The sequence below is a fragment of the Pogonomyrmex barbatus genome, unplaced genomic scaffold, assembly GCF_055798465.1.
Source record: "Pogonomyrmex barbatus isolate J1 unplaced genomic scaffold, ASM5579846v1 scaffold19, whole genome shotgun sequence".
Classification (NCBI taxonomy): Eukaryota; Metazoa; Arthropoda; class Insecta; order Hymenoptera; family Formicidae; genus Pogonomyrmex; species Pogonomyrmex barbatus.
The window spans coordinates 2,199,768-2,214,925 of NW_028297115.1; the positions used below are offsets into that span (position 1 = coordinate 2,199,768).

Below are 15,158 nucleotides of genomic sequence, written 5' to 3' on the forward strand. Positions count from 1 at the left end.
TATTATCTGGGAAAACATTTTTTTTATAAAAAAAAGCTTTTTATATTTAAAATAAAATTTATTTTATATAAGGATACAATAAATGTTTAAAAAACAATACAAATATAAATCAATATAATTTTTTTAAACATTTTTCTATATAATTATAAATATAATTATATATTTACTCTTAGTTTTAGAAGGTCTTTTTGGCTGAATTCTATTATTGTTTGTTTTTTACATGCGAAAATGAAGATTTTAGATTATATCTATTGATAGTACAAAAAAATACGCAAAAAAATAAAAAATTCAAAATTATTTAAAAAACTTACAATTATTTTGTGAATATGTGAATCACTCCAGTGATCTTAATTATTTTTCTCTCATATTTGACAACAGATTGATTTTTCAGTTTTTTAGGCTTGACATCCGCTTTCTTGACATCTCCTTTCTATAAAGGCTTGATTGACATCTCCTTTCTATAAAGGCTTGATTGACATCTCCTTTCTATAAAATTTTTTCTAGAGAGAGAGACACTAGTTTCTAAAGTGCACTCTCTTTTACAGAACCGATGCAACAGAACCGATGCTGTCCACATGAATGAACTAAGGCTTAAATTTGCACCTCTTAGTCCTTGGAGAGAGATAGTAAAGATTGGTTAATGAAATACAAAGGAAAGGGAAAGTTAGAAATACTTCCATTATCATTAATTTAAAAGTAGCTCTTTGTAACTTTTTGTAATAAATTGTACAGTCTGCTTACTTTTTTGAAATATTAATAGTCAAAAATAGGAAATAAAATATAATCTAAATTTCGTTTATTGTTAAAATGTAAATAAAAATATATATAAACTTTTTAAAAGATTTATCTTCTAAAATAAAATTCATAATTATTATTATTATCTTTATTATTTATTGTCATTATCTTTCTAAAATAATTAAAATATTATTTAAATTATTAGAGTAAAAAGATTTTTTGACATATGTATGTGAACCAATGACATTATTATTCATATAACATTGCATAGCATCCACATAATTAATGCAACGCCTTTAGCATAATTGCTTATGAAGAGATATACAAATAACTTCATTTTGCACACATAAAACTGACGCAATATTTGTATTAGAATTTGTGTCCATTTAAAATTTTTATTATCTTATTTCTATTATTTTATCTATTCTATTTTATTATTTAATTTATTAAATTTTTATTATTTTATTCCAGATACGCAATCTTTATTATTTAAGTTTTTATTATTTTATTTTATTCTGGTAAAAACTCGATTTGAGTTTTCGTGATTATAAAAATAAAAAAGGCGAAATTTTAATAGTTTATTTTAAAAACATAGATTTTACTTTTGTATAAAATTTTTATTTTATCTAAATGTAAGAGAGATATAATATACGAATACACGTACGGAAACGGAAACATGGAAATACATAAACATGGAGAGAAGAAAAAGAGAAAACAAGACGAATTTTAAAAGAGGAATGGAGACAACATGTTATGGGACTTCTCTGAGGAACAGACAGAAAGGAAAACGGCAACAAAAGAGAAACAATAAATATCAGATACAAAAGATGAGATCACCCTAACAGAAATGAAAAACCAAATAAAGAAACTGAAGAAGAAGAAAGCCGTGGGCAAAGATGAAGTAAAAAATGAAGCCTGATTACTGTACAGATGAGGCAAAACACAGGTTATTAGAGGTCTTACAGAGTTTGGAAGGGAGAAAATTTCCCAAATAGTTGGAGGAAGGGAGTGATAGTTCCTATATATAAAAAAGGTGACGATAAGGTAACGCGGTATCTCGCTTCTCAACACGGCATATAAAATCTACGCCATGATTATAGTAGAAAGGCTCAAAAAGGAGGTAGAGAAAAATAAGATTCTTCCAGATACGCAAGCAGGGTTCAGGAAAAAATGTAGCACGATGGATAATATTTATATATTAAACTATGCTATGGAAAAGGAAATAAATAAAAAAAGGAAGAAAAGTATATGCTTTTTTCGCAGATTTGAAAGCGGTCTTCGATGTCATAAATAGAGAAAAATTATGGACAATCATGAAGAAAAAAGAATTAAATAGATATTTGATAAAAAGAATAGAGAAAATATACGAGGAAACAGTTAATACTGTGCTAGTAAACGGAAAATATTCTAAGAAGTTCTGGACAAATGCCAACAGGAGACAAAGACCAACACTGTTCGCAATATACATAGCGGATTTAGAGGAGGTGCTCCGCAAGAGACAGGCGGGGCGTCTGGTGATCAACAAAGAGAAGATATAGAATCTTGCGTATGCAGATGACATCGTATAGATGGCGAAGGAAGCTAACGATATGAGAGAAATGTTAAATAGATTTTCAAGTTTTTTAGGGAAAAAGGAATTAATTCTCAGTGTAAAAAAATGTTTAAGAAAGGGGATGGAAGGAAAAAAGATAAAAGGACGATTAAATTTGAGCAAAAAATAAGGGAGAAATCAGATAACAAATATTGATAGAATGCTTTAGGGAAATAGAAAGAAACAGCGAAAATAAGAGAAGATGGGAGTCGGAAAAAGAAATGGAATGTCGGGAAGAGAAGTTAAAAACTGTAGAGAGGACGCGAGGTAAGTAAACTAACAGCAAGGGACCTAGAAGTACAAAAATAAATACAACATAATAAAATCCAGGAGTCAAAATATGGGAAAAGATATAAAGAATTATGTACGATAGGGGCACCCGAATATTTAAGGAAAGGTAGTCATAAAGACTTTCAAAGAATTATTGCGAGATTTAGATGCGGAAACGAAGAATTAAATAATAGATACTGGCGCGAACAGGATAAGAACGTATACAGGTTGTGCCATACTAAGGTTGAAACATTAGAACATTTGGCGACAAAATGTATAGAAATAATAAGAGATAACACAAGATAAAGTCAGAAGAATAAGTCAATTGCTAGGAGAAAAGAGGGAAGAAATCAGTTGGATGAAGAAAATCGTAAAAGCAAGGAAAGAGAACAAACAAAAAAGTATAAAAAAATAGGAAGATAGGCATATAGCAAAGTCAGAAAGAGATTTAACCAAAATTACTAAGCTTAAGAAAATATTTATATATCATATTAATATGTCTTAGATTTATACATTGTTATGTAAGATGTAAAACCCGTTTCAAAGCTGAAAGGCAAGAAATAAATAAATAAATGAATATATATACACACACACACACACACACACACACACACACACACACACACACACACACACACAAATACACAGAATATTAATATTTTTATAATACACAAATATGAATACTTTTTAAATAATATAAAAACAAAAAAGATAGATATTTATAATAATATAATAATCGATAATATGTGGTGTAATGTGTAGATATTTGCCGTGTAACTTCAGTCAATTTATTATTTTATAAATTTGTATTTCTCCCCATCGAATTGATGATATCACACATGATATTGTCACGTACCGAACGTTACCGAACGAATTCATTGCGTTCGCAGCGCGAACTTCGCGCCAAATCCAATACGATCGGTAAACAGCGATAGCCCGATTTCAATCCGACAATACGACACGTACGAAATTGAGGATTCATCTATCTCCTAATATTAACGGGATCGCAGATGCAAACGACAATAAGCTGCAATGTAGCGCGGGAGATAGTGTAATCCTCGCTATCGATACATAATAAACCAAGAGCAAAGCGGCGGGAATACAATTATCGTTCTGTTCGCGTTGATAAAATTTATCGTGTCCCAGCATGCAACAGCAGTATAATTTCCGGTTAATCCGATCGGACCGGCCGAAGAAGAGAGAGAGACCCGCGGCCTTACCTATCTACACTATTAAGTGTAACACTATCAAGTGCCGTGTAACCTCAAGAGCTTGGAGTATCCGAAGACTACGTATACCCGGACTTCATGAATTATTTAGCACCGACTACCGTAGCGCAGTATAAATCCGCTTAAAGCTGTACGGTTTCAACCTAATTTTCATAATGATAATATTCACCGATTCGATCAAAGGTATGGATTAATTAAGGATATAAACTCGCCGCATTCCACTTTCAACGTGCTGTATCATATTTGATATCATCCAATTCTCTTTATTACTCAATTTCTCACAAATGAGAAACCTAACGTCAAAATATTGCTTTTATTCCACCTAGAATTAATAACGAAATGTTCTTGATATTTCATATTGAAATATTATTACGGGTTAGTCATAACTTCATCTCGATGATATAACTCTAATAATCTCAAACACTTGGGAAAAATTGATTTTTCGGTGACACATAATTTGCCGGCGCAAATTAATAATATCTCGTAAAACGTAATAATAAAATTAATAAATTTTTATAATTGTATAAATTGTTTGAGACTTAAAGAATCAATTGTGCATATACGTAGATAATTTCCATGTTTTTTTGACAATCTTTTTTGCGAGAACGTTCACGTAATCACCGGTACTGCAAAGAGATTTATGCATTCGGGAGTTAAATATTAATTCACATTTGCGCGCGATTTAAGCTGCAGCGCCATGTCCGTAAGTAGTGCTAGAACATGAAAGCACAGACTTGTAGGCTTTCGTGCAACCATAATGTTAATAAATAACGTGACGTTTGTATGATGGCGGAAAATAATGCTGCTTTCTACTCCGTTGGGAACAATGGGTTAATCGGTTTTCGTCGAGGCGCGCGCTCTATCATCTTTCACTTCTAATAAATATAGAAATAGATTCTTTTGATCGTTAAGCGCCGAGCGTACGCTCGCTTTGCATATTTAACAAGCGGAGTCATACGCCCGGGCTTTCGGACAAAGTCCGAATTTTCGTAGTCGAGACAAGCTCGATTAATTTTCCAAGTTCGACCGTCCTTGACGTAGGTCATGAGAGGTAGGTTTTCAGGTGGCCAGCCTCATAAACACTTCGTGCCTGGCAGACATTTGTCATACATAGGACAACGTTACGAAGCCCTATTACTCGCCGACTTTGCTTTGCAGATGCGGCAAGATTTGCATGCGACGGCATAAAGGAAGTATGTTAGTTGCGAGAGGGCCGAGGGACACGGAGGATCCAGTAAGCGGATGAATTTTAAAACGACAACATCGAACGAACTGCGTTGCTGCATATTTCGAAAAAAAAAAGGAAAAAAAAATGGGAGAATGGATTTCGAGTGAGACTCGTGGTTTTTTAATGAGCACTTTTCGAAACTCTGAGATTCCTCGACTTGTTAGCGTTCATAAAATCCGCCGGTTTTCCGGAAATTAGTTGCAAGTTGAAATATTGTTACGAAAATACGTTTACGACAATGTCGTAATGCCGTTATGATCTGAACGGTAGACAAATATAAGTTTTTTTAGAAAGTTTTAATTCGGAATATATTTAAAAAAAGAGATATTTTTCGTATCTTTTAAACATGATTACTGATTACTAATCAAGTTTTAATTGCACTATTTCTCTGTGTTGCAATCTTTTCTTTTTGTTCTCGAAGAAAACTTATTTAATCTCTTTTTATTTTATACGTATATGAAAAATTTATAACTAAGCTTATACAGTGCAAAAAACTTAAATTTAGTTACAAAATATTATTTTTAATTAAATTTTTGAAAGCGTTTTCAACATTTTATACATTTCAAGCAACGTTATTTATCAAGCTTCCAAATTTTTATTAATATTTTTTTAAAAAGTATATTTTTAGCACACGATATTATAACAAATCAAGATAGCAGTTAGCCTCTTTCATGGACGCGTAGCGAGATTGCAACGACGATGTGATAATTAATCAAAGAAACGATTGAGGTCAGATTCACGTTACTCGCAATCTAGCTATATCGTGGTCGACTTTCAATTTAAAATTGTGAAATTTTGTGACAAAATAATAGAATCATAACTTTCCCATCGTCCGCATAATATGGATTAATAAAAATTAAGGGACCACTCTAAAAATTATCAAGGCAGTCTAAAGTGCGAGAATCAAACTTCACATTTTTTATAATATGATTACAGTGGCAGCAAAGCATAAATGGAATCTACGAGGTGGGATACGCGATATCCTTGGTAGCTCTATTGCTTTCTTTAGGAATTCTCACGTACTTCCGGTAAGTTACAAATTTATCGACATTGTTATTATCTTCGCTACCTCGACAGGATGTTAAAATTTGTATGCGTTCTGGAGTACGTTAATGCAAAAACTTTGAAAATTACTTTCGAAAGTATTCTGCGTTGCAGATATGTCTAAATTGGATCGCTTAAGAGGAGAGACATAATATCTCTTATTTTTAATTCAATAATAAGACTTGCAGATTCCTCCAAAACTTAAGAAACAGATTTTTTAAAGATTTTGAAAGATGAAACGCGAAAAGAGCGTATCGTTTGAGAATATTAAAAATTCTTAATTTATTTTTAGAAATATTAAATCATTGTATTAATAATATAACAATATTCCTACAATCATTTAAATCGCTTAAATAAGTTACAGATGTACTTAAGTATGTGTCTTTTTTTATTGCCAAAAATATCAATTAGATTATTAACTTTCGAGACATCAAACCAGAGTGCAGATTAAATAATGGTCTAATCTAGACGGATGTTTTTTTGCTTTTATTCGGTGAACTTTCAGATCTTTCTTTTTCTTTTCTATGTCGCGAGAAATTAGGGCTCGTTGAAAAGGCTTCAGAGAAGTACAATTGAAAGAACTTTCTTGTTTCTACACATACAGGTCTCTCAGATGTGCGCGGATCACGCTGCATATGAATCTATTCACCTCGTTCGCAGTCAACAATGCCTTATGGTTGATTTGGTACAGATTCATAGTAGCGAATACGGATCTATTACTTAATAATGGCGTAAGTATTAAGAATATAATATTTATTTAATGATTATGAAAAAAATCTATAAAGATATATCAGTATAAAGACTTATTTTTTATTTGTAAGTTAAGATTTGATTGTTAAAATAATGGAGAAAAATAGCATTCATGCTCTCATTAAAATCTTAAAATCTATAGCTTCTTTTTTTTTGTGGTCATTTAATCTGTACGGAAAAGGAATGTACATTACAATTTTTATATAAAATTAAATCACGTCTGTGAAAATACCACAAAATTATCTACGCTGACTAAAAACTGTTTGTTCAGCATAAGCTGAATATACAGAATACAATTAATCAGACAAATTGCGATACCCATCTAAATGCATGAAATATTCTTCAATGGTAAATACATCGAATAATAATTATATAATTGTTAGAAATGATAATTTTTCTATTACAGCATTACAAATGAAATCTATTAGTACCGTAAGGATACATATCGCTATATTACATTTAAGTCTGATGGCACAATTATTTCAATAGTTTGCAAGCGAATACAACTTGAGTGACTTTGAAGAGGCGTTCATGAACTGTCGTGCTTTGCAGATACCATGTCGCGTTCTGCACGTGCTCCTTCATTACTTTCTATTAACAAACTACGCTTGGATGCTCTGCGAAGGATTCTATTTGCACACGCTGCTAGTGAGCGCATTCACTAGTGAGCACAAATTAGTGAATTGGTTGATGGGACTCGGATGGCCGGTGCCAGCTGTAATTGTCACCTTATACACAGCATTACGTGCATCCAGCGATAATCCTTCAGACACCGAACAGTAAGTAATAATTTTGTCAATGGTCAATGGTGCATTTGCAAAACGAATTATATCACCAGCTTCATTTCAAAAGAAGCTTTTGTTGCATAAAAAAAATCAAAATTGGGTAAAAGATTAAATCTCAAAGTAGATTATAAAAGCTTTTATCGCATATAATAGGCAAAAGAAATAAAGTTACCATCGCATTTACTTTTACTATTTTTTCATGAGATTAAAGTCGAATTTGTTAATGCAATATCGTATTCTCATTAATTTATAAAATTAAAATTCAAAACTTCATTTGTAATTTCCTTATAGTTTTAATCGAACATTGTGATTCGTGGAAAGAAATGAGTATTTATGATCTAATAATCGATTAAAGCATTTTCCTTTTATTTTTATCTGAATTTATGAGTGACAATTTCTACAAAAATAATGAAGAGACACTGAGGCAAAGTACCATTTAAGTACCAGTTAAGTACCATTCAGATTTTAACACTATTGAAAGTTATATATAATGGCAAATTTTATTTAATTTATATATATATATATATATATATATATATATATATTAATATAAATATGTATATAAACATATGTAATAAATATGTATATAAACATATATAAATTGTAAATTATATTTTAAATTATAATATATATTAGTCACACGCTTAGAATAAATTGTTTACATTAGAATTATTTATATTAAATATGCATATTTGCAACAGATTTCGAATTATGATTTTTCATTGAATCATTTTCATCGTGGTTTTGTTATAATTACATGTTTAAAATTATATTAGAGCCAAAGCTAAATAAACAGGATCTCCAAATGCTCCAATTTCTCCAGTTGATTAGGCATGTAGCTCGTGTAAAAACACGATCGTATCGAATTAGGGAAACGCTCACTTTCGCATCCGTAATACTAACGTAATACTAATGCGTTTTCGATAAATGACTGCGGGAACTAAACGAGCTAATTGAAGTATTTGGGATTCGTTGAAGGAGACTATTGACCTGTGGTACCGAACGACCACAGAAAGGGTGCTGGTCTACACTAATTTCTCAGCAAGCACAGCATGCGGTCGGTCGCATACGTGACGGTAAAATTAGGTATGCCCGCCGCTATGAAGCTACGATACCTAAATGTGCCGTGGTAGAAGATCGAAACCACGCGATGCGACAATCGCGTTACCGTTCCATTATATACGACAGCTGAACGAAAACTATCGATATACGTGCCCGAGAAATACGTTTATTTGATATAAGCGAAGTAATCATCTTTCCCCACACCCGAAGCGACATGCGGTGAAATATTTCGACCCTCTTAAGGTCTTTATTAAACGAGGTTAAAAAATTCCTATTTTCTTAGATATAACTAAATCACATAAGAGAATAGTACACCCGTGATCTCAAAGACCCTTTTTTTCTTATGTAAAGCCTTCCTAAATCCCACGTTCGACCTTTTTGTGCGAAACCTTTTTATAGCCGACGATAGGAGGATCACCTTACATAACTTACTGCAGAAACCTTTTTTCTTGAAAAAAGAGTTTTATGTAGTGGTGTACATCCCTTATGCATGAAAACTCTGGCCTTTTAAAACATGAATTTGTATACGGAGGAGACCATTATAGGGGAAATAGGAGAAATGGTAGGAATATGAAATAAGGTAGAAATATTTGTCAGGATCAACAATATAATAGCTATTTTATATCTTTATTCTTTCTTTATTTTTTTTTTTTTTAGGAGTTTTAAGAAAAGCATAACACTTTGTATAATATTTGCATAAATTTCGCGATATTACGCGTTATTCTTTTTTGCATCGCGTTATTCTTTTTTAAGATTCACGAGTCTTTTGATTAATTTAGTTTTACTTAGGTAGCTTTTTGAGTTTTCAAAGTTTGATACGATTAGAAATTTAGATTTAATAACATAATAAAATATAGTACTACCTTCTCCCATAAAGTACCTTATGAGAAAATGGCCAAGAATGAATCAATGCTTTTGAGTATCCTCGTTATTTTACTAAAAGCGAGGCCACAAAAAAAAGTGATTGTTGGTCTACCTTTTTTAGAGAACGATTCATCGAGGATAAGCACGAGACATTTTGCATCAAATACGGCATTTTATTTGGTTCGTGGCGCAACTTTCTAACGCGTGGGTATTTTACTTTGCTGGCGCTCCCGCAACGCGAGTTTTACACGAAAATACAGAATTTAAAGGTTCCACCACAGCTGGAGAGTCAAGTTATAAGTATGTTATGGAATTAATGAAAGAGCAAAATTTAATGAAAGTGCCATATCATACAAATTTCGACCGTTGAACGCTATGGTTTGTCCATAGTTCAATAATAATAAACAGCTTCTATTACGCCTGCATGTCGCTTGACTTTAAAACTTTCGTAGAGTTTCAAGATTGGACACGACATGCCACGCTAAAATTTTAAGTACATAACTGTGTTAAGTAATTGATGCAATATTGTAGACATTTTCTCAATCGTATTATTTACTGGATCTAATGATCTTAAACAAATCTTATGTGAACATTTTGTAACTTAATACGCTATAACTTAATACGCTATAAAACATTTGCAAATCCTTATATTATTATTATTTTATTTTTATTTAAAGATTAGATAAAATTTAATTAATATCTACGTTTGAATAACAACGCGATCGTCTCGCGATTTTACGTGTGTTAAATGACTTTTTATTTATTTGTTGATGCTTATTGTCGATACAACAATGGTTATCGGTTAATTAAAATTATTATTCGGTGGAAATGTTAAAATTCGTTTGAAGACTACTTTACGCGATATACTTTAATAATGAAATAACACGAGGCTTAATCTTTACACCAGACGCCGGAAGCATGTTGCGTAGATATGTATACGAACAGCTTTACGAGCGACGCAGATTGCCACATGTCAGAATATTGATGAAATAAACGGCTCGATAACGATCTATATCGTCGCCATGTTATAAAGTACCCGATCAAAACAATCTCGTATTAAAAGCAAATAAATATTATCGATTATCGAATTATCATCGCGAATGAGAAAATTCTATGGAACATTTGTATTTCATCATAATAGTAGTTTCTTTATTTAAAGCAATTTATTACGTTAAATAAAAAAATAACTTTAGCAATGACCAATAACGATCGCGTGATGATTAATAGGATAGTGACTACTCATCTACTTTAAGAAATTTTCTAAGAGAGGTAAGATTCTCTCTCAAATTTCGATCAAAATACAATCATCAGTCGTTTTTAATTTTGATTTATATCCTTTGTTCTCATATATTAATAACGCATCGTTATCGCGAAGGAAAGATTTTATTTTTACCGAGAATCTTCTCGCGATATCTTCTTCGATTTGACCTCAGCATCCGCTGCTCTTCGCTTATCCATCTATTTTCGTCGACGTATTTCTGTAGTACACTCTCTCTATCATGTGAAGTAAATGTTTTATAACTAGACGGCAGTAACGCAATATCTAACAGCGATCTTCCAATCTGTTATGTATCTTCCTCTGCCTTCTGTATTTATTACAGGAAGCTCGCCGCGAAGTTATCCTCCTGACATTTTTCATCGTCTTCCTATCAGGTTTGTTAGAATAGGAGTTTATATTAAGCGTCTCTACACACGAATGTGGATATACCTAGATACACAAGGATCGAGGTGCGATCGATCTTGGGTGCTCACGGACCTGTCCTTTATTACTTCCTATTTTTAATTAATAAAAATATTTAATATACACATCCGCATTTGACGAGTTATGTATATACAATGCGATATCTCAAGCTATCAAAAATAACTTTTATAGGTAATGACATTTTTATACAAAGCCTCGGTAAAAATAGAAATTATTGAATATGTTGTCTAATGAATCAATAAGTATTTCATTAATCTTCTTCATGGCAGAATGCGCATCCGCCGTATTCAACGTTTCAGAAAAAAAAAAGTGCAGAAAGAGAGCAAGAGAAACAGAGTACCTGTACCTGTGTACACTACATCTACGTCTACTACAATATACTTCATTAGAATTCAGAGTGCTATTTTCATACAGTTTCTTTTTACATTCAGCCCTGTAATTAAAATGAATATGAATCGCAAAGAGAATAGAATTACGTATCATAATTAACATGATAAAATGTATAGATCAGCTATCAACGAATTAAAAAGATAAATAAATAGTGAGTTGATAGTAAATAAAATTATTATTATGATTAGGTGCTGGATCAATGAGGGCAGCTATATGAACGTGCTGATTTATCCCGTATGCGTTTCCACTATGTTGAATCTGCTTTTCCTATTTAATATCGTGCGAGTTCTTCTCATGAAGTTACGTGCCGGTCCCGCCATTGGAACGCGCCCTTCACGATCTATGCTGCAAGCTTTCAGGTAGTTGAATTTTTCACTTTCTGTATGCTACCTTTCACGTCAAATTGTACATTGACATGACAGCGCAAAAAAGAACGTAACGAATGTATCCTTTCTACAGAGATTTATGAGCATGTGTGCAATTTTTTAATCACGGTAAATTAGTTGCAATTATTTTGACAAATACTTATTAATTTTTGCTCGGCAGTGATACTAGCCGATATTGTTAATGATGTTGTAATCATTATGTATGTCATCAGCTTTTCTTCCACGAAAGAAAATGTTAGTTTTTAGTAAATCAAATAAAAAGCAAGTAATTGAGAATTGCAGAATTGAATTGCAGATAATTTGTTGTTATATAAAAAAAAACATTATATTATGAAATAAATATAGTGATTATCATAGTAATTATAGGTGATGTGTGCATTGGCATTTTATGACATTTGATATTTTGTTATCAGGGCCACGTTGCTTCTAGTGCCTCTCTTGGGTCTTCACTATTTAGTAATTCCATTTCGACCGCCAAAGAATCATCCTTGGGAAAACTTTTACGAGGTGCTTTCTGCAATCACAGCTTCTTTCCAGGTTGGTGCTTTTCTTTCGCTTATCGCTTTATAATTAAGAGCGAAATAAATATATGAATGATATACAGACCGTATAATAAACGTATCTATATTCAGGAAATTGTATCATAGCGTATATTTCGAGGAGACATCAAATCAGATTGTAAAGCTTCGGGCATCGGAAAGTTCATACATTTAATATGCATTTTATTTGCAGCCTATTGTTTCACATATTTCGACACATTCGTTGCGTTTCGATGCAAAATTAATTTTTATTATATTGCGCAAATTCTTCGTATAACGTGTAAAATGTATCGCGCGAGCAAATAAATTAATAAAGCGAATTTTACCTTTCGCCAATTTAGAATATTGAAATACATATAGTATTACAAATATGATTGAATTTGTTGAACACAGAGTATTTTCTACAATGAAAAGGGATTTTAATCTTTCTTGGAAATCTCCAGTTTCAAATAACGAATTGTAGTTAGAAACAAACGTACACGCGTACCTTTTGCGAAACACGACACAGTCATTCGTTTTTTTTTTTTTTTTTTTTTCAATCAGACTCCGTTTAGAAATATGACTTTTTGTACGATGGAAAAAATACAGATACAAAAGCTACGTAATATTTGAATGTTATCGCGCCTAAATTTAGCAGCGATAAATTCTTTGATCAATATTTGCATTTTTTTCCTCTTGACATAAATACAGAGACAAAGAGACATCCTTCTAAACTTTGGTCCGATGCAATACCAGAATATCGAGCAATCAAATTTTGTACGAAATTGCGCTTTCACGCACGACACCGCCGACGTGACTACATTGTTATATAATCGCTTTATATTGTATAAAATCGTATCTCGATGGAATCGTATCTCGATTTAATTGAGCGATTCTCTCGAGTGAAGCAGTTATCTTGATATTTGAAAGCTTTCGGTATAACCATTTTACACCTGAAAAATATGATTGTTAGAACGTATATTCACGCATCTTAACAATGTCACGTGCAGCGAGAAACATTGCAAAAAGTGATTTATTGATTAACTTTCCAATCTCTTTGTCTCTTTATTCGAACGTTTGCTATCTGTATACAGGAATGTTTTAAGATAAAAGTAAAAAACAGAAATTTATGCAAGATGCAAATGCAAGTTTTCCTAAAATATAGATCTATAGATCTCACGTTTTATACTTGGCTATACTTTATATTGGCTTACAACATTTCCAATTTAACTGACATTTATGATTTTGTAAAAATATTCTGTTAAGAAGTTACGATGATTAGTCTCATCCATTACGCTTAAGTAACTTAAAATCATCTAAAGATAAGATAAATTACATTTAAATTTATCTTAAATAAGATAAAGATAATTTAAATTTATGTAGATCAAAGATAAAATTATATATTATTTATCTAAATAATTTTATCGCTGTTAAGCAAGACATATAAAAACGATATTTTTATAAAACTTTTACTATTTATTAATTAGATAGCATAAGTGAGGCTGCGAAACGTAATTAATGCATGTTCTTGATATAAATGATATAAATGATTTATATGATTTTAAACATATATATCGCGATCGCTTTTTGAATAATGTTCGTTGAAAGAATATTTGAACTAAATCTAAAACTTTGGATTTCTATTTCCTACATATAAAAATTTCATAATTACTCACTTGGAATCAATTAATGTTTGTTACATGACTTCTTTGACCGCATTGTAGATTCCTACACGTTAACTTAGATAATTTGCAAAAGATAACGCTTTCTATCTAAGATAAAGATGAAGGTAATATATATTCTAATCATCTAGATAAAGATGTAACAAAGTCTTTTCTTCATCTGGATAATTTTATACAAATAACGGTAAATATTAGTCTCATCTGGGATAAATGGAACAACTTTCCATGTATACAACAATGAAATGAAAGAAGGGAATAAAATTTCACAGTTCATCAGCGATACGATTAAATTTGAGAGTTAACCGGGAAATTCTGTATTTCATACGAAAGAGATTGTAATAAAGTCAACGAGAATTTCCTTCGGAGACGGTTCCCCGAACCGATACCTCGAACTCGAGGTAAAATGTAATTTCTCTCTTCCAGGGTCTCTGTGTGGCTGTGCTTTTCTGCTTTTGCAACGGGGAGGTAAGTTCCTATGACTACGGTCGTTTCTATCTTTAGAGTAACTTTCGTTCTATGTAATGATATTTTCCTTCGTGGTGCCGCACAGGTAATAGCACAATTCAAGAGAAAGTGGGATGGCAGCGTCCTTTTGCGAAAACGAGCCAATTCCTGCACGGCCACAACAGTCTCGGTATGCAATATTGATGAAAAGTATAGGGTTCTTGCGAACAAGGCTCTGATCGATTTAAACGACGCCTACGCCTCCTGCCTACCTTTCCACGACACCCGTCGAGGAATAACAACTCGAAAAAAGAACCAGGTGGATTAAGAGAAAATGGCAGGAAACTCGTTTCGTTGGAATTGAATTCCTTATCTCCGAAATCGTGGATTAATTTAACAATCTTTGGGAGTCTTCCTCTTTCTGTTTCTTCCTGTTTCTCGGCATACTTTCATTATTTTGTGTTTCTCACGAGCAATT

General features: G+C 32.0%; 2 protein-coding genes across 6 annotated transcripts in view; one reads left to right on the forward strand and one right to left on the reverse strand.

Annotated features, from left to right (window-relative positions):
* Dh31-R (Diuretic hormone 31 Receptor) overlaps positions 1–15,158 on the forward strand; it is a 188,837-nt gene that overhangs the window by 168,724 nt on the left and 4,955 nt on the right. For all 5 annotated transcript variants that reach the window (XM_089075411.1, XM_089075410.1, XM_089075413.1 and 2 more), the window contains 7 exons: positions 5,990–6,081; positions 6,702–6,828; positions 7,400–7,626; positions 11,839–12,009; positions 12,450–12,573; positions 14,660–14,701; positions 14,787–14,870. In XM_089075411.1, coding sequence (XP_088931537.1) covers positions 5,990–6,081; positions 6,702–6,828; positions 7,400–7,626; positions 11,839–12,009; positions 12,450–12,573; positions 14,660–14,701; positions 14,787–14,870 — 867 coding nt within the window. The remainder of the gene's footprint in view (positions 1–5,989; positions 6,082–6,701; positions 6,829–7,399; positions 7,627–11,838; positions 12,010–12,449; positions 12,574–14,659; positions 14,702–14,786; positions 14,871–15,158) is intronic.
* The window catches only part of LOC105423168 (juvenile hormone esterase-like), a 42,797-nt gene that overhangs the window by 25,916 nt on the left and 1,723 nt on the right, over positions 1–15,158 (reverse strand). The gene's annotated exons all lie outside the window — the stretch shown is intronic.